Source organism: Corvus moneduloides, chromosome 28 (genome assembly GCF_009650955.1).
Source record: "Corvus moneduloides isolate bCorMon1 chromosome 28, bCorMon1.pri, whole genome shotgun sequence".
Taxonomy (NCBI): domain Eukaryota; kingdom Metazoa; phylum Chordata; class Aves; order Passeriformes; family Corvidae; genus Corvus; species Corvus moneduloides.
Genome location: NC_045503.1, coordinates 1072303 through 1091734, shown reverse-complemented (window position 1 = coordinate 1091734; position 19432 = coordinate 1072303). Strand labels below are relative to the sequence as shown.

At 60.2% G+C, this 19432-nt stretch overlaps 1 protein-coding gene across 4 annotated transcripts; it reads left to right on the top strand.

Annotated features, from left to right (window-relative positions):
- Positions 1-7513: 7513 nt before the first annotated feature.
- Positions 7514-19432, top strand: MEX3D (mex-3 RNA binding family member D). Of its 4 annotated transcripts, XM_032092909.1 has the most exons (5): positions 7928-8006; positions 8465-10188; positions 10355-10471; positions 10550-11480; positions 18019-19432. In XM_032092909.1, exons 4-5 carry the CDS (start codon positions 11327-11329, stop codon positions 19269-19271), a joined length of 1407 nt encoding a protein of 468 aa, XP_031948800.1. In that variant the 5' UTR covers positions 7928-8006; positions 8465-10188; positions 10355-10471; positions 10550-11326; the 3' UTR covers positions 19272-19432. The 4 variants fall into 4 exon arrangements, with proteins under 4 accessions (XP_031948798.1, XP_031948800.1, XP_031948799.1 ...); XM_032092908.1 differs by having other exon boundaries at positions 8465-10471; positions 10612-11480; XM_032092911.1 differs by having other exon boundaries at positions 7947-8006; positions 10104-10471.

Below are 19432 nucleotides of genomic sequence, written 5' to 3'. Positions count from 1 at the left end.
TGTTTTACAAAACTTAAAGATTTAAAGGGAATGTCATTTTCCTGCTGTTTGGGGAGTGTTATTTTTACTGAATTCTAGCTGGATGAAATTTTGTGCAAGCCATAGGATGAATTTGAATGGATATTGGTGCAGTCTGGATTTGGCCAGCAGAGCTCTTGGAGGTGGTTCTGCCCAGGAAAAGTTGGCTCGATTCACATCTGAAATTGAACTTGCTGAACTGGCTGTTGAGCAAGGAAAGGGAGGAGTTGTGTTGCTTGTAAACTGAGCACATCAGGAAGGGAAGACAGTCGGGGATGCCATGGCTGGACTCTGGGAATGCAGGCATGTTAAACCCTGCCTCGGGGGCTCTGATGTCATGGCTGAGAGTTTGGGTTGGAAAGGACCTTAAAGCCCATCCCATCCCACCCCCTGCCATGGGCAGGGACACCTCCCACTGTCCCAGGCTGCTCCAAGCCCCAATGTGCAGCCTGGCCTTGGGCACTGCCAGGGATCCAGGGGCAGCCCCAGCTGCTCTGGGCACCCTGGGCCAGGGCCTGCCCACCCTCACAACCAAGAATTCCTTCCCAGTATCCCATCTAAATACTCGTTGCTGCTCTGTGGGATATGAATGAAGCAGGACGCCTGGAAGGACTCCTGAGTCATGTGCTTTTGTCTTGCTTTAAGGAGGGACCATTCTGTCTGGACTGATACTCCTGGTCCTTGGAAAGAGCGTGGGATAATGTGTTTAAAGGGGGAGGAGGCAGGAGAATGTTTAATGAAGAAAAAGTAGTATTTTTGGTAATAACTCTCCAGTCAGGAAATCCTAGTTAATTGGGATTATGTCCATGAGAACAATCTCCAAGAGTCCAGATGCCCATGCAAATACTTGGATAATACCACTTCTTCCCTATCACATAAAATGCATATTCCTAGCTGTTGTCACTTGGAACAGGAATTTCTGCATCCCCTGGAGCTGCTCCAGACTTTGGGGTCGGTTGAGGTTCCCGGTGTTGCCTATTTTACCTCCCTGCTTTAATGAAACACAGACACGGGAAGGTGGTGTCCTAATTCTGCAGCACAGAAAATAATGTCCTCTATGGGCTGTAGTGAGCTAAAAACTTGGATTTGTTCTCAGATTAGCAGGGATCAACTTGAATTAATGAGGAAAAACCTTTCTCCCCCTCCTCCCCAGGCTGATCCCGTGAGTAGCTGGAGTGTAGGAGAGAACAGCACAGAACAGTGTGTGCTACATGGTATTTACAGTGACAGAACATTTGGGAGGGTGGGGAGAGAAAAACGTTTTGAACTCCAGAATGACCCACCAAATGCACTTGGAATTGTCAGGGCATTGCTTAGGAATCTCATTTACTATTGCTAATTTCTTACCAATACCCGTAATTGCTGCTGACTAACTAACAACACTAACTACTAGTAAGGAATAATACTGACCTCCAATGGGAAAGCTTTTGGTCAATTCATTAAATAAATCTCTGAGTGGGTTTTTCTTACCTCGCAGAGTCACAAATGGCAGTAGTTGGAGACTGCACGGATTTGGGCAATGAGTGACCTGAAGTGGTTTGGCTTCAGTGGCAAAATTCAGAAAAGCTTCACTGTAGGAATCGGGTTTCATTTGCTTATACAAATGAATAGAATCCCAGAATGGTTTGGGTTGGAAGGGACCTCAAAGCCCATCCAGTGCCACCCCTGCCATGGGCAGGGACACCTCCCACTGTCCCAGGCTGCTCCAAGCCCCAATGTCCAGCCTGGCCTTGGGCACTGCCAGGGATCCAGGGGCAGCCCCAGCTGCTCTGGGCACCCTGTGCCAGGGCCTGCCCACCCTCCCAGGGAACAATTCCTGCCCAAGATCCCATCCAGCCCTGCCCTCTGGCACTGGGAAGCCATTCCCTGGCTCCTGGCCCTCCATGCCTTGTCCCCAGTCCCTCTGCAGCTCTCCTGGAGCCCCTTTAGGCCCTGCAAGGGGCTCGGAGCTCTCCCTGGAGCCTACTCCTCTCCAGGTGAGCACCCCCAGCTCTCCCAGCCTGGCTCCAGAGCAGAGGGGCTCCAGCCCTTGGAGCAGCTCCGTGGCCTCCTCTGGAGTGGCTCCAGCAGCCCCAGGCCCTCCTGATGTTGGGGGCTCAGAGCTGGACACAGTGCTCCAGGTGGGGCAGAATCCCCCAAGCTTGAGCTTTTGGAAAAAGGTGAATCCTAAAAAGTTCCTGCATGTTTTTGTTTGCAAGATGAGTGCAGTTCCATGTCCTGGATTAGCCTCCTGGGCACATTTGGTGGGGTTTAGTGATCTGAAGGGCTGTAAAACCTGAAAGTGTGGTGTACCAGCTTTTATTATTTCATGGTTTTGTCTGATCTGCAATTAATTCTTAGCTTTCCATCAAGTTGGCTTCTCCACAACTCCAAAGTCATTACCTGACAGCTCAATTCTTCATTCATCTAATGCATGAAAAAGAGCCCTTTGCTAATGGCTTCCCCCAAGGTGCCTCTTTCATGTCCTGCTGTAGGGAGGGAATCTCTGAAGGTGCTGTGATGGGGATGCCAAGAGGAACAGAGGAAAGGCTGCTCGGCCTGAGGGATCACAGTGGGCCAGGCTTTGGTGACCTCAGTTGGAGCTTGTGCCTCTACTGCAGCTGTGGCACATCACGGTGACATTGAGCCTCATCACCTTGAGCTGTCCCATATGCTGTTCCCTCAGTCAGCGACTTTGTGGGATGATTGATCTCAGGCTGAGGTCATCTTTCAAGTTCCAGATCTTGTCAATCCGTCTGGCTCCACCCACATGCAGTGATTCAGCTCCTGATGTGCTGAAATATTCCCTTAAGCCTTCCCACACAGAGTAAGGGCTTTTTTGTGGTTCTGCTCGGAGCTGCAGCACCTCTTCTGTGCTGTGCTCCAAGCCTGTGCTTTCTGCATGGTATTTGCATGGCTTGGAGAGCTGCAGAAAGTAGAGATTGACCTCCTAAAGAGGAGGAGAAGCAGCTACAATCGTTCTTTAAAAGTATTTTTCCCTCTAAACTTTGGATGTAATTTTATAGAATTTGGCTAATGTGCTGTGATTTAGGCAAATGTTAAAATACAGAGAGCAGCCCTGGGGAGAAGGACTTGGGGGTGTTGGTGAGTGAGAGGCTCAACCTGCCCCGGCCATGGGCACTGACCCCAGAAACCCCCCCTGTGCTGGGCTGAGCCCCAGCGTGGGCAGCAGGGGAGGGGGGATTCTGCCCCTCTGCCCCGCTCAGCTGAGACCCCACCTGCAGAGCTGCCCCAGCCCTGGGGAACAACATCAGGAGCACGGGGAGCTGCTGGAGCCACTCCAGAGGAGGCCACGGAGATGCCCCAAGGGCTGGAGCCCCTCTGCTCTGGAGCCAGGCTGGGAGAGCTGGGGGTGCTCACCTGGAGAGGAGAAGGCTCCAGGGAGAGCTCCGAGCCCCTTGCAGGGCCTAAAGGGGCTCCAGGAGAGCTGCAGAGGGACTGGGGACAAGGCATGGAGGGCCAGGAGCCAGGGAATGGCTTCCCAGTGCCAGAGGGCAGGGCTGGATGGGATCTTGGGCAGGAATTGTTCCCTGGGAGGGTGGGCAGGCCCTGGCCCAGGGTGCCCAGAGCAGCTGGGGCTGCCCCTGGATCCCTGGCAGTGCCCAAGGCCAGGCTGGACATTGGGGCTTGGAGCAGCCTGGGACAGTGGGAGGTGTCCCTGCCCATGGCAGGGGTGGCACTGGATGGGCTTTACCATCCCTTCCAACCCCAATCAGTCTGGGATAATTCTATGAGAACTGTGGGGGTTTTTGGTGGGTGAGCAGGAGGGTTTCCCTGTCTGTGTTCACTAATCCCATCTTCAGGGGTTGATCTACAAAGGTTGGTCTCTACTGCAGAACAAATATTCCAGCTTGGATCTTGCCACTTCTGCCACTGCACACTTGACCTGGAATCAGCAGCAATTGCAGAGTTGTTCCTGGGGGAGTTGGGCTCACGGATCTGTGGTGGCACTGATGCTCTGCTGAACCTCTGCTGCTGTTTCTCCATGTAGGAGACACCTGAATGAGCTGTGACACCTGTTGTGCTTTAGTTCTGTAATTCCCTGTCTGTACATGGAATTGTGTTGTTCTTTTTGGGGACATCTTCTGTAGATTACAGAATCCCAGACTGGTTTGGGTTGGAAAGGACCTTAAAGCCCATCCTATTCCACCCCCTGCCATGGGCAGGGGCACTTTCCACTAGCCCAGGTTGCTCCAAGCCCCGTCCAGCCTGGCCTTGGACACTGCCAGGGATGGGGCAGCCATGGTTTTAATGGTCAGACATAAATGATTACAGGCAGTATAAACAGCTGGGAATGCTGGGACATGGGGAAAGCACCTGGACAGATGGGCTTGGAAGCAGCAAGCAAGTGCCTTCTCTGGGTTTAGCAAAGTTGGTTCTTCTGCATGGTCATGTTTTGATAATGAAATAGAGTTGTGCTGAACAACTTCCCTGGTTTGTAGACTCATTTCCTCTGTTAATGAGAGACACAAGTCTCTTTAAGAACTGCTAATTGCTCAGGTTAAAAAAACCCCAAAGGCCACTTGGTGTCATGCCTGGAATTAAGACTCTCAGAAGAAAGTGTGAGCTAGTTCTGCTGAAAATGGAACAGATCAGAGGCACAACATCTACAAACCAGGTTTGCCAAAGTGCTTAAAATAACAACTGGCAGTTTCCCTGGGTGTTGTTGGACTTGACGTAGAAATTTCCCAAAAGGACTGAGAAAGCACAGAGAGACAAAAATGGCAGTGTTGGGAGTGCAGCTCCCGAGGGGACTTGGAAAGCCCACATAAATCACACATCAGAGCTGGTGATGTGGTGGCCTGCGGTGGCCAGGAGTGTGTTTAGTGTTGGAGCTGCAGCAAGGACATCCCTAAGGAGCCGTTCAGGCACAAGTGCACTCCTCTTGTATTGCTCGAGGTTGCCAGAGCTGGTGTCAGGCATGCCTGAGTTTCCTCCATTATCTGGAAACAGAAGGAGCTTAGAGAGGAGGGGTTGTACTCTTCTGTCTCAAGTTATGGAAACCCCACTATTTTGTTTCAACTTACTATGTTAAATATTCTGGGAAGTGGAGGGGCAAAGGGGGGGATGTCTCAAGATCAGACCTGGATTTCCTGTGTCTTTCCCTGGAAGAGAAGCTTCTCTCCTCAGTGGGTGCAAACCCTCATGCCAAAATTGGCTGGAGCTGGGTCAGGGCTGGGCATGGATGTCAGGGAAAGGTTCTTCCCCCCAAGGCTGCTGGGCACTGCCCAGGCTCCCCAGGGAATGGGCCCGGCCCCGAGGCTGCCAGAGCTGCAGGAGCGTTTGGACAGCGCTCTCAGGGATGCCCAGGCTGGGGTTGTTGGGGTGTCTGTGCAGGGCCAGGGGCTGCACTGATGATCCCTGAGGGTCCCTTCCAAGCTGGGATATTCAAGGATTCCATGCAATAATCCTGGAGCCTGGCAGCTCTCTGAACAGCTCATGGCATGGAGAAGGCAGGTCTGTAGTGGGAGGATTCCCGGAGCTGAGCTGATGCTGTTAGATGTGTGTAAGCACAGGAACTGGGATGGATATGGACACATCTCTGTGAAATTGAGCTGTTTGGGGAGAAAACAGAAGTTGCTCCAGCTTTCTCTGCAGCAACCAGACAGAAGGAAAGGGCTGGTGGGAGTTCACAGCTGAGTCCTCTGGAGAGAAAGCAGGAGGAGAGGAAGAAGAGGCAAATCAGGAGGAGAAGCAGCTTGTTAACTGTTTTCATTAAACTTTTTAGCAGCTGGAAGACGCTGGGTTTAGTTGTCGGGTGAAAGGAGGGGAAAGAATTAAAGAGACAGTTCCTGGTGGCTGTTGCCTTGCTGGAAAGATCCCACAGAAGTTTCAGGTTTCTTTTTCAAAGTATCAGAATGTGAAAGTCTCTGTCCGTAGAAGAGTCACCAGCTGAAGGGCAAAGCTTGGAAGCACAGGGCCAGCCCATGTGCTTGTTTTGGGGCCATGGAGCAGCAGGAGTTAACGTTTCCTGGGATCTGAAATGGGAACAGAGTGGGTGGATTGAAGGGGGGGTTTCTAGCCCAGACACTGATGGTTCTTGCAATTAAAAACAATCCCAAGACAAATGGTTGAATTAATCCCAAAGACAGTGATTGGGAAAGACAATTATGTGTAAATGGAGAAAATTAAACTTGAGTGTAGAGCTGTGGAATGGGAATGTCTGGGCAGGTGCGTGAGCTGGGAATTGCTCTGTGTTTTTCTAGGGAAGGAGTGCAAGTCCTGGCTGTGGAAGGGCCCTGTAAAGCCGTGGCCCAGCTGAGACAAAGGGTTTGGAGGCAGCAGCTTGGCAGTGAGCCGTGGGGGGGACATCCATGGCAGCAGGGCCCTGCTGTGGTGGTGTGATGTGGAAGGGGAGTGGGAGCCCTGGTCTCGGCGCATCCAGGCTGCCGAGGTGTTTGTGGCTCTGTCAGGCACAACCAGGTGACGCTGCTGCTGCTGAGCGTGAACGGCAAAACGGGGCTGGAACCGGACGGTGCCTTCCACCCCAAAGTGCTCCGGGACTCTGTGCAATCACCCTGTGAAACAGAAGCGCAACATCCAAGGGGAAATGGTGGGGGAAAAGACGGCGATTTTATGTTTTCTTAAGTTTAGTAACTCGGGGAGAAGGAGGAATCCAGCGGTCGCGGAGCGGGGCTGTGCCACAGCTCTGTCCCCGAGTGCGCGGAAGGGGCGGAGGGAGCGGCTGCCCGGTACCGGGAGGCGCTGCCGCTGCTGCGGCGCTGGCGGCTCCGCTCCCTGCGGGGCCGAGCGGTACCCACTGACCTGCTCGGTCCTTTCTGCCGAGGGGCGGTGGCACTGCCGGGCTGTCCCCTCCGAGCCGGTTGCCTCCCGCCTCCCTCGGTTTCGGCGGCGTTTTCCAGGCAGCTCAGCCCCGGCTCCGCGATGGGAGCAGTCGTGTCTGAGCTGCGGATGGGGGGAGGGTGACGGTGCCGTGCGCCGGAGATGCTCGTGGCCCCCGGGGATGCTCGAACCCCTCGGGATGTTCGATAGCCCCCCCTCGGTGGTCGGGGTCCCCTTCGGATGCTCGGAACCTCTCGATGCTCAGAACCATCTGCGATGCCGGAGTGCCTCTGGGATGCTCAGTACCCCCTGCAATTTTAGGAAACCCTTCCGGGGATGCTCGGAACCCTCCGGGAGGTTCGCAGCTCCCCGGGGGGTGCTCAGAACGCCGCTCCGATGCTCGGACCCCTCCCATCCCCCTGCGATGCTCAGGGCCCCCTTACCCCACACTCGGACCCCCCCCGGGATGCTCAGACCCCCCCAAACGCTCGGAGCCCCCGGGCTGGGGCGGGCCGGGGTCGCGGCTCCGCGGGGAGGGCGGGGCCCCAAGGGCGTGGCCCGGTGGGCGGGGCACCGGCGGGGAGGGGCCGGCCCGGTGGGCGGGGCCGTGGCGCGCATGCGCGCGGCGGGCGCGGCCCGGCCCATCGCCGGGCGGGGCGGGGGGCGCAGGGAGGCGGCGGCGGCGGCCCCGGGCAGCGGCACCGCCCCGGCCCCGGCCCGCTGCGCTCCGCGCCCGCTCCGCGCCATGCCCGGCTCCATGTACCAGCCCGAGCCCGGGCAGCCGGCCCGCGGCCCGCCGCGCTGCCTCACCCTGCTCAGCCCGCCGCCGCCCGCCGGGCAGGACCCGCCGCCGGAGCCCGAGCCCGGCCGGGAGCGGGAGGGGCCGCCGGCGCAGGGCGAAGCCGCCGCGCTCAGGTTCGCCCTGGACCAGCTCTCGCTGCTGGGGCTGGAGGGCGCGGAGGAGCCGGCGGGGGGCGCGGGGCCGGGCGGCCTAAGGGAGCGGGAGCGCGGCGGCGGCGGCGGCGGCGGCTCCCCGGTGCCGGCCCCCGCCCCGGCCGCGGGCGCCTTCGGCAGCCTGGCCCCGCCGCTGGGGCCGCCCGCGCTGCTGCCCGAGCCGCCGGCGAGCAGGAAGAAGAGCGTGAACATGACCGAGTGCGTGCCCGTGCCCAGCTCCGAGCACGTCGCCGAGATCGTGGGCCGGCAAGGTAACGCGGCGTGGGGACCCGGCGGGACACGGCGACCCCCCTTTCCCTCGCGCCGGACCCCGCGATTCGGGGCAATTTCGGGGCTTTGTCTCCGTGCGGAGGCGGAAACTTAACGGCGGCAGATCCCACGGCCCCGAAAGTCGGCCGCGGGTCCCGGGAGCTGCGCTCCGCGCCAGTCCAACCGAACTGCCTGGAAATAGCAATTAAACTCCATCGGCCCGGGTGGGATCACGCCGGGTGCCCACGGAGAGTTCCCGGGAGCCACGCAAGTCCATGGGAGCTGCCAGGACACGGAGCGAGGCGAGAGCTTTGGTTTCATTGTAGTTGTGCCTCTGCCCCCTCCCCTCCAGCTCCCTATCTCAGACCCGGCGTGTAAACGGTGCCCCTTATCTCAGACTTCGTTTACAAATCCTACTGATAAATCCGATATAAATGGTCATTAACGCGCTCGTTTGTAGGTGGCCGGAGCTCCGCAGGCGGCCGAGGAGCCCCTCGCACCCAGCTGTCACAAAAGGACGCCCCAGCCCTCGCCGGGTGGGTGTGCCTGGAGTGGGCTTTGTCTCCAGGACATACCAAATAAACCAAACTTTCACCTTAAAAAATCAAAAAGAAAAGACCCCAGGGCGGAGGAATTAAGGAAAAGGAAAGGAGCTGCTGCCCGCAGAGATCCCGGCAGGAATCCCCTCGCAGGGAGCGTGACCTCCGGGGTGTTTTGCCCTTGTGGGGTCTGGCACCCCAGCCGTGCCCTCGCCCCGCGCCTCCCACCCCTCCCTGTCCGGGGGGCTGCGAGCCGGGGGTCGGGGGGCTTTTTTTCCAGGGGGGAAGCGGGGAACTGGGCAGCCTCATTGTTCTCTTTGTTAGCCAGAGCCATGCTGTGATGAGCGCGGTGACATCATGCTCGGCGCTTCCCATTGGCCTGCGCCGCCTCCCAGCCGGCCCCGCTTCCCGGCCTCCCAACTTTCCGAGCACCCCTCTCCGGTCCCACCGCCCCGGCCGGGGGTCCCCCCGGGCTGCCGGACCCCGCCGGGCTGGGCGGGCGGCGGGGCAGAGCCGGAGGAGCGGAGCGTGGCACCGCGCCCTGCTCCCGAGGATTCTCCTCCTCTTCCTCCCGGGCTGGATGGAGACCTGGATTTGGTGGCCTCGCCGCCGGGCTCTGCGGAGCCACGGGCTCCGGCAGCGTGAAACCGAACCTGTGCCGGGGGCTGGGCTCTGCTGAGAAGCCCTGGTTCTGCCAGGGGAGGAGGCCGGGGGAATGGCTGCGTTGGCCCGGGAGCTGCCGGTCGGTGCCTTTCCCTGGGCGTTTCGGTGTGGTGAGACCCCGGTGCTGCACCTCCCGCGCCCCGAGGAGTTGGGTGCACAGCCAGGTACCTGCCCAAGCACCTTGGCGGAGTTTGGCTGCTCGCTGAGCTCCACGGGCTCGTGAAACTTTTGCAAAAATTATTACACCAGCTTGAGGAGGGGTGCTTGGGGGGCACCGTGTGGGGTTGGAGGTGACCTGGGGCCGGCTGTGAGCTGGAGCTCTGTGCTGCAGCCCCAGCCCGTGGGCAGGAACAGCCCTCTCCAGGGGTTTCCTCTTGTGTGTCCTGCCCCTCTCCTGGTCTTGGCCTGCTGGGATGCAGCATGGTGGCCTTGCACTGGATTTTTGGTGAGGAGGGGCACTCAGCACCCTCGATCACACGGTGGGGTGGGATGGTTGGGCAGCACGGGGCTGGCAGCAGTGTGTTTGTGCTCCAGCTGCTCTCCAGTGCCACTGGCCGCTGGATTACACCAAGGATGCTCAGGTGTAGCCTGAGCAGGGGCAATACCGAGGTTGTTCCCCAGGGCTCACACCCAGCAGAGCCCTTCTCACTCACCCTGTGCTGCCTCCCGGGTCCTTCTGGTTCCCAGATCCCCCCTGTGAGTCTCCCTCAGTTTTGGCAGCCCCGTGGCAGCGGGGTCTGGCTGTAGAGCTGAGCCTTGGGGTGTTTGGCTGGACCATCATCATCGTGGTGACCAAATGTGCCCTGCTGGTGACACTGCAGGGCTGGGTTGGGTCACCCAGACCATGTCCCTGTCGCTCTTGTCTTTCCCTCACTGCCCGGCCTGGCTGTGACCCAGGGAGCAGAAGTTTGCGGTGCCGCCACGCCTGGAACACAGGAGGGGATGAAGATGTGCACCTCAAGTGCCCTGGAAGGGGCTGGAGGTGGGGCAAGGCTCAGGATCTCTCCCCACACACCGTGTGCTGAGGAGCAGCTCCTGGGGCACTTTGGGACCCGCCCTGCTTTGCCCAGACCCAGCTGCTGTGGCAAGTGGGGACCAGGGAGGTCCTGGCAGCCAGGACCAACACACGGATGTCCTGTCCTATGCAGGCTGAGGTGGGACACAGGCAGCTGGACACAACTTCTCCTACTTCTCCTTTTCTTCAGTTTCTCTCCTCCAGATCCCCTAATTTCACCCTTTCACAAAGAGCAGCAGCAGCCCATCAGGTAAATCTTTGTTCTCTAAAGCAAATTGGTATTTTCTTGCCTGAGCTGGAGGAGTGTTTGTCATGACCCCATGTCCAGATTGGCATTGGTGACACCACAGAGCAGCATCTGCCCACTGGCATCCGTGGCTCCTCTTGCAGCCGGGATCTGTGGCTCCTCTCCCACACGGCTGTGTGGCCGGGCGGGATTCCCTGGCCGTGCCTTCGCCTGCAAGCCCAGTCATGATTCCTGCCGTGGGAGGGACCATCTCCAAAAGGTGCTGTGGGCACCGATTGCAGCGGCGTGGGCTCCTCTTGCCATCCAGCAGCGAGAGCCATGGGGATAACGGGAATCAGCAGGAGCAGGGGGCAGGTGTTGGAGCTGCCCTGGCTCTGGCACGTGGGCGCTGTGCTGGTGTGGATTCCTGCTGTCCCAGCAGCGTCTGCTCTGCCCTCCCACACCAGGTGCCTCCCATGGGATGGAGCCACAGCTCCTCTCCCCATCTGTGACACTCAGGGACTGTCACAGCTCTACAAAAGGAAAGTTGCTGTTTATAGAAGATGCTGGGATGCTCGAAGGGGAGATCCTGGGAAGGATGGCACATGGCACTTCTCGCTGCTAGAGGATGGCTGGCATTCCAGTGCTGGGAGGATGCACAGGGTGACCGTGGGCCTCTCTGGGCCAGCCTGGGCACCTGTAACCTTGCCATGGATCACAGGGGTGCAAGGAGTCCTCTCATTTCGGAGCCCTGGGTTGCTGCTCTGTTGTCTCCTGCCCACGGTGCCACGTCCTTGGAGGCACCTGGCACATCCTCCTGGCTGCCTCCTCCCAGCTGGGTTGTAGCAGAGCTGGGAACTCCTGAGCTTGGTCACACAGATGGGTCTGGTTGCTGCAGGATCTGCCTGTACGTCTGAGAGCTGGCACTGGCTGCACACTGTGTCCCGAGGAGAAGAGCCCAGCCTCCCTGCCCCACTCTTCCCAGTGTCTGGAGAAGAAGCCAAAGTGTGCTGTGCTGGCTTCCCGCAGCAGGGTGAGGGATGAGCTCGTTCCTGTGTGCAGAGCTGGGAGGGAGCGCTCAGCACAAGGGAGAGGAGCTGTGATGGAGGTGCAGCATTTTCTCCTCCATGCCTGGCCCCAGTCCGGGCCCATCCTGTGCCATTTGCCGGTAGCAAAGAGGACCGGGAGCTCCAGAACTCTGGGTCAGAGGCCAGGAGATGCTGCAGAGCTGGGGAAGACGAAGAGCCATGGCTAGAGCACTCCAGGGGTGAGGCACCAGCGGGTTCCCAAGTCTGGGACAGAACCATCCTCCTGCGTGGTGCCACCAGAGGCTCCTCCAGAAAAGCTCTGCTGGTGCTTTTTGGGTTTTACCAGCTCAGAGCTGGGCACTGCCAGCACAGACCTCCTCGGGCAAGCAGAGATGTGGTCTGGGCAAGGGGATGAGCTGGCTCTGTCCTTGTGTGCAGGAGGCACCTGATGTGGGAGCAGAGGCTGCCTGGGCCGTGCCAGGATCAGGGCGTGGATGAGCTGCGCAGGATTCGTCACCTCCAGCGTGGTTTTTGGAGCACAGAGGATCTTCCCAGCCCTCTCCCCCAGTGTTGTGCTGGTTTTCAAGGGCTCTTGCAGTGGTCTCAGCCCTGATCTGTCTGGGGCTTCTCGCAGAAGGCCAAGTTTTCTTTGGTGATGCCGAGTGAGGATGTTCAGGGAGAGCAGCTGCCTTTCCTGGGGTGCTGCCTCCATCACCACATTACCCGGGGAGAACCCCCTGGGATTCTGTTCCTTGTCAGAAGCTGCCAATGTCCCATCCCAGGGCAGGTGGGATGGGTGCAGGCAGGGCAGTTTTGCAGAGTGGAGTGTCATGGGAGCCATGTGGGATGGGGAGAGGGTGAAAGAGGAGGGTGTGGAGTTGGGACAGAAGGTTTGGGAGGAGTGTCCTGCTCACCCCCCATCGGGGCTGTCCCTGCAGGCAGAGCTGGGTGTGGTGGCACGGGGGGGCTGTGATTTGGGGGGTGGGGTGAGACCTCTGGAACGCAGGGATTTGCTGGCAGCTGAGCGTGGATGAGTTTGTGCCCACAGGGACTCAGAGCTCCACCAGAGAGCTGTAACACAGCAGCTGAGCCGCTCTCGGGCTCTGGTGTTCAAAAGGGCTGTTGGGGCTGAAGCATCCCTGGGTCTGTCCCCTCCATCCTGCCCCTGTTTTTGGGGTGTTTTTATTTGGATCTTTAAAGCTGCTGTGGTGGGGACTTGCAGCAAAGTCAGGCACTTTGTTCTGCTCTGTTGCCTTTGGTGCTGTGCAGCAGCCCTTGGCTGGGGGAATGTGTGGGTGCCACCTGGTGCTGCTGGGCTGAGGTCTGGCACTGCCTGGGCTGGGGGCTCGGCGGCACTGCCAGGCAGCTCCAGGTCCTTTCCACAGCCCCCTCCAGCCTGACCCTGATCCTGCAGCAGCTTCACAGGGATGTGGCCGTCCAGGATGGTGTCACAGCGTGCTGGGGTGGAGGTTTGCAGGGACTCATCTGAAATGGCTTGTACTGGTCTGGGTCATTCTGAGCACAGGAAAGATGTGGAGCTGCTGGAGCCACTCCAGAGGAGGCCACGGAGATGCCCCAAGGGCTGGAGCCCCTCTGGAGCCAGGCTGGGAGAGCTGGGGGTGCTCACCTGGAGAGGAGAAGGCTCCAGGGAGAGCTCCGAGCCCCTTGCAGGGCCTAAAGGGGCTCCAGGAGAGCTGCAGAGGGACTGGGGACAAGGCATGGAGGGCCAGGAGCCAGGGAATGGCTTCCCAGTGCCAGAGGGCAGGGCTGGATGGGATCTTGGGCAGGAATTGTTCCCTGGGAGGGTGGGCAGGCCCTGGCCCAGGGTGCCCAGAGCAGCTGGGGCTGCCCCTGGATCCCTGGCAGTGGCCAAGGCCAGGCTGGACATTGGGGCTTGGAGCAGCCTGGGACAGTGGGAGGTGTCCCTGCCTTGGCAGGGGGTGGCACAAGATCAACACTAAGGTCCCTTCCAAACCAAACCATTCCATGACTCCCCCAGTTGCAGTTGCTGGTTAAACCACCAGTTTGCACTTCAAGTTCCTGTGTCTCTTGGGGGCTCAGCCACGAGGTGCCATCCCCCCTCCTGAGCACGGGCAGGGGCAGCCCTGGCTCAGCCGCCTCAGGGGGTGCAGGTGTGCTGGGGGACAGCAGTGTCCTGCTGTGAGGTTGTGTCTGCACCAGTTCCCGGTGTCCCGGAGCCACTGCTCACTGTGCCGGGCGGGGTTCAACACTCCCTGGATCCCAGCCTGGGGAGGCTGCTCATCCTGCCCCTCCTGCCCCTCCTGCCCACTCCAGGCTTTGGGACCTTTGCACGGGAGTCCCTGTGGCCAAGGGGTGTCTCAGGAGGAGTTCAGGCCTGGGGACAGGGCAGGACAGATTGGTGCCCTGCTGTGTCCCAGTGCTGGAGGCTCCTCGCAGGCAGAGTTCCTGGTGCTGGTGCCAGCACATGGCCTCAGGCTGTGGCTTCCCTGGCCACTGCCTCCCTTCCCAGTGTTTCCTGGTGTGGTTCTGGGACAGGCAGGGGGTGACCCCACATCCCCATCCTCCCAGATCTGCCATCCTCTTCTCCTACCCCTCCCCTGGGAAAACCAGCTCCCACCCCGGCTGTGTTTGGTGCCATCCATGGCCCTGGCATCATCCAGCAGCCACGGGTTGGGGGCATTTTTCCTGCACTGCTGGTTTGAGGAGGGTGGAACTGGCCAAGCCAGGCACCCTTTGATTTTTATCCAAAGTTTCTGCCTTTGTCCCTGTGAAGAGCTCATGGGAGCAGCCAGACAAACTCTTCCTCTCTGTGGTGCTGCCGTGGCATCATTTGGGTGCTGCTGGTGTGAGGGAGTGGGGTGAGGAAGAGCCTCACTGGGCCATGTCCCCCGTGGGATGTGGCTCCTGAGCAGCTCCTGTGTGCAGCTCCTGGAGCTGCCAGTGCCTTTGCATCCTGAAATTGCCACTTGATAAGGGTTGGGATGGATCTCAGGGAAAGGTTCTTCCCCCCGAGGCTGCTGGGCACTGCCCAGGCTCCCCAGGGAATGGGCCCGGCCCCGAGGCTGCCAGAGCTGCAGGAGCGTTTGGACAGCGCTCTCAGGGATGCCCAGGCTGGGGTTGTTGGGGTGTCTGTGCAGGGCCAGGTGCTGAACTCAGGATCCCTGAGGGTCCTTCCAGCTCAGGATATTCCATGGTTCTGTGATGCTGCAAAGGATGAATTTGGGACCTTGGGCATGAGGCTGGTGCCCATGGGAGGCACCAGCAGAGCCTCTTCCCACTGCCCTTGGCTTGTCCTGGTTTGCCAGGTGCTGGAGCACGGGCAGATCTTACAGCAGGTACCAGGATAAATCTGGGAGGGGAACATGGGAGGTGCAGGTGCCTCTCCCAGGACAGCCCTGTAGGAGCTGGCACCTGATAATGGCTTCAGTAAATGTCACATTTGATGGTTCTGCCCTGCCCCAGTCCCTGGGCTGTTGCTTTACCATGTGCCCCAGCCATAAATCCACCTGCCAGGGGTCAGTGGTGCTGAAGAGCCTGGCTGTGGCAGCCAGGGCAGCTCCTGCTGCTCACTGAATGAAGTTTTTCACTTCTGGTCATCCACGAGGTGTAAGCACAGCACAGCTCCTGTTCTCCCTCTGCTCTCCGGGTGCTGCTGCAGAGCCTGGGTTGATTTACCTGCTTGGGACAGAGCTGGCTCAACTTCTTGTGCCATTCCAGCCCTGGCTGAGTCACAGAATCCCAGAATGGTTTGGGTTGCAGGGGGTATTAAAGCTCATCCAGTCCCACTCCTGCCAAGGCAGGGACACCTTCCACTGTCCCAGGCAGCTCCAAAGCCCCAGTGTCCAGCCTGGCCTTGGACACTTCCAGGGATCCAGAGGCAGCCCCAGCTGCTCTGGGCACCCTGTTTCACTGTGACTCTGGCTGGTTCCAGGCACCTACCAAGGCTGCTCCATCACTGCCCTCCACAAGTGGTCAGGGGAGAGAAAATACAGCAAAGGGTTCATGGGTTGAGATGAGGGCAGGGAGAGGTCCCTCACCCAGTGTTGTCAGGGGCAAAACAGACTCAACTTGGAGATACTAATTGAATTTATTATTAACAAAATCAGAGCAGGACCGTGAGAAGTAAAATAAATCTTAAAAATACCTTCCCCTTACCCCTCCCTCCTTCCTGGGCTCTCCCTCTTCCCTCCAGCAGCACAGGGAGATGGGAATGGGGATCACAGTCAGTTCATCCCACGTTGTTCCTGCTGCTGGAGCCCTTCCCCTGCCCCAGTGTGGGGTCCCTCCCACGGGACCCAGTTCTCCACACACTGTCCCAGCCTGGGTCCCCCTCAGTGTCACAAGTCCTTCCAGCAAACCTGCTGCAGCGTGGGCTCCTCTCTCCATGGGTCTGCAGCTCCCTGCCAGGACCCTGCTCCAGCTCAGGCTTCCCTCAGGGTCACAGCCTTCATTGGGCATGCCCCTGCTCCAGTGTGGGCTCCTCCTGGGGCTGCAGGTGCCTCTCTGCACCCCTGTGGACTTCCACAGCCTTCACCATGGTTTTCCCTGCAGGGAATCTCAGCTCGGGCGCCTGGAGCAGCTCCTGCCCCTCCTCCTGCCCTGCCCTGGCTGTCTGCAGAGCTGCTTCTCTCACATGTTCTAACCCTGCTCTTCTCTAGACCCAAGGACAGCTGCACAACACCTTTTTTCCTTCTTAAATCCCTGATCCTGAGGCGTCTCTACCGTCTCTGCTGGGCTGGGCCTTGGCCAGTGCCGGCTCCATCTCGCAGCCGGCTGGAATTGGCTCTGCCAGACGTGGGGGAAGCTTCTGGCAGCTGCTCACAGAAGCCACCCCTGTAACCTCCCTGCTACCAACACCTGGCTACAGAAACCCAATATCCCCACCCTCCCAGGGAACAATTCCTGCCCAAGATCCCATCCAGCCCTGCCCTCTGGCACTGGGAAGCCATTCCCTGGGTCCTGGCCCTCCATGCCTTGTCCCCAGTCCCTCTGCAGCTCTCCTGGAGCCCCTTTAGGCCCTGCAAGGGGCTCGGAGCTCTCCCTGGAGCCTTCTCCTCTCCAGGTGAGCACCCCCAGCTCTCCCAGCCTGGCTCCAGAGCAGAGGGGCTACAGCCCTTGGAGCATCTCCGTGGCCTCCTCTGGAGTGGCTCCAGCAGCTCCACATCTTTCATGTGCTGAGGCCCTTCAGCCTTCTAGGCCGCTCCTTCCCCAGCCTCACAGCTGGAAGAGCAGCCCTGCCCTTCCTCAGGGAGCGTCTGGGAATAGGAGGAGGAGGGGAAGGAGTGCCCTGAGCCGTTCACAGAGGAGCCAACCAGGCACTGGCAGCTGCTTGGCTGTGCCCGGAGGAGTCGAGCTGTTTATCCACAGGGATCTGCAGCAGCATTTGCCAGGGACAGGGACAGGGCTCCGAGCGAGCACCCTCCATCCCTGCTCGCCCCCAGCTTTGTGTTGGATGCCCTGCAAAGCTCAGGGGTGGGAGGGGACAGGCGGGGGTCACTCTCTGCTGTGTGCCAGTGGCCGGTGAGCTCCGGTCGCATTGTGCCTGGTTCGCAGGGACTTAATGAAGAGTGGATGCAATTAAGGCTGGGGGTGCAGGGAGTGGGGCTGGGCTGGCAGCCACAGACTGCTCCTCAGTGGAGCCAAGCAAAGTGACCCTGGAGGAGACTTGGGGCCTTTTGCAGCCCCGGAGGAGAGCGGGAGCCTTCGTCTGGATGATGCTGCCAGGACCTGCAGCCGGAGCCCGGCAGGGCCGTGCCCGGGGCCGTGCCTGGGGCTGTACGGGGCGAAGGCAGAGCTGGCAGCACCATCCTGCAATCCCACATCCGGCCATGCTCTGCCTGCTGAATCACGTTCCTCCTGCGGGGGAAGCAGGACTTTGCAGAACAGGGAGAGCAGGAGCCCCGGGAGCACCCCTGCCCCGGGAGCACCCCTGCCCCGGGAGCACCCCTGTCCTGGGAGCACCCCTGCCTCAGCCCAGGCACTGGGGATCCCTCCCTGGGGACAAGGAGGGGAGGGGGTGGGTGGCTGTGCCCCCTGCCTTGGGGAGCTCCGGCTCCCCTCTCACTCCAGGAGTGCATTCCAGGGCTGTTGCTCAGGTTCAGCTGCTGGCTCAGGGGTGTCAGTGCACCTGCAGGATACAAGCAGCCTTTTCCTTCCTTTCCATCTTGACGTCTTTTTTTCCTTGTACCTCCTTGAACACCTCTGGAGTGAATCCAGCTTCTCACCCACTCAGTGGCCCCTCTGGCTGCCTACCCTGGCACCCCTGCCCATGCCTGTCCCAGCCCTCTGGCTGCATCCTGCTGATCCTCAACCCCTGAGAGTCAGAGCAGTGCCAGGAGCCAGGAGAAGCCAGGGCAGCCCCCCAGCACGGAGCCACGAGCCCCATCTGCCTCAGAGGCAGGAGGGACTCCTCTCTCCAAGGGTGTCCATGCTGCAGGTGCAGAGCCAAAGGGGCCTGCTGGTTCCTGCTGGTCCTTTGTGTCCCCATCCTGGGTGAGCAGAGGGTCACTGTGAGATCTCAGCGTTGATGTGTCATTTTCCCCCCTTCTCGTTGCCCTGCAGGCTGCAAAATCAAAGCCCTGCGTGCCAAGACCAACACGTACATCAAGACCCCAGTCAGGGGCGAGGAGCCCGTGTTCATCGTCACCGGGAGGAAGGAGGATGTGGAGATGGCCAAGCGGGAGATCCTGTCAGCCGCCGAGCACTTCTCCATGATCCGGGCCACGCGCAACAAGGTCAACGGGCTGACAGGGGCCCTGCAGGGGCCCCCCAACCTGCCGGGCCAGACCACCATCCAGGTGAGGGTCCCCTACCGCGTGGTGGGGCTGGTGGTGGGGCCCAAGGGCGCCACCATCAAGCGCATCCAGCAGCAGACGCACACCTACATCGTGACGCCCAGCCGGGACAAGGAGCCCGTGTTCGAGGTGACGGGGATGCCCGAGAACGTGGACCGGGCGCGTGAGGAGATCGAGGCGCACATCACCATGCGGACAGGCTCCTTCATCGACGTCAACGCCGACAACGACTTCCACTCCAACGGCACCGACGTCTGCCTCGACCTGCAGGGCAGCACGGCCGCCCCGTGGGCCAAGGCCCCCCACCCTGCCCAGCGCCCCTCGGCCGCGCTGCGCAACGACAGCCTCAGCTCCCTGGGCAGCGGCTCCACCGAGTCCTTCTACAGCGGGCGCGTGGCGGCCGCCAGCCCCACCAGCCCCTACAGCACCTTCAGCGAGCCCCCGGCCCCGCTGGGCTCCGACGAGTGCGACTTCGGCTTCGACTTCTTGGCCCTCGACCTCACCACGCCCACCACCACCATCTGGTCGCCCTTCGAGCGCTCGGGCAACCCCCTGCAAGCCTTCAGCAGCTGCTCCTCCATCAACAGCTCGCAGAGACGCAACAGCGGCCCGGCCACGCCGCGCCACTCGCCCACCCTGCCCGAGAGCGGGGCGGCGGGGCTGGAGCACCCCTCGGCGCGGCGCATCCCCAGCGACCCCGCTGGCGCCCTGGCCTGGCTGCCCGCCCAGGGCTCACTCTCCTCCTTCTCCAACAGCACCGGCTACTCCTCCTCCTCCTCGCTGCCCGGCAGCATCTCGGCCGCCTCGGGCTCGCCCACCGACTCCAGCAGCTCGGATGGGCACCGCAAGAGCTCCCGGGAGTGCATGGTGTGCCTGGAGAGCGAGGTGATGGCCGCGCTGGTGCCCTGCGGCCACAACCTGTTCTGCATGGAGTGTGCCCTGCGCATCTGCGGCCGGGCGCAGCCGCAGTGCCCCGCGTGCCACGTGCCCGCCACCCAAGCCATCCACATCTTCTCCTAGCCCGGGGGCTCGCCCGGCGGCCCCCCCCTCCTCCACCCCAACACCACGGCGTTTTAAGGACTTCAAACTGTTTAAATCGAGCTTTTTATTTAATACCAGATCCGATGGGCGCACGGGGCGGGGAGGGGGGAGAGGCGGCGGCGAGGAGCTGGAGAGGCGCA

Coding starts and splice junctions, on each gene's coding strand:
- MEX3D (XM_032092907.1), top strand. CDS start 7,547: ATGCCCGGCTCCATGTACCAGCCCGAGCCCGGGCAGCCGGCCCGCGGC. Junction 8,007..18,018: donor CGAGATCGTGGGCCGGCAAG/GTAACGCGGCGT, acceptor GTTGCCCTGCAG/GCTGCAAAATCAAAGCCCTG.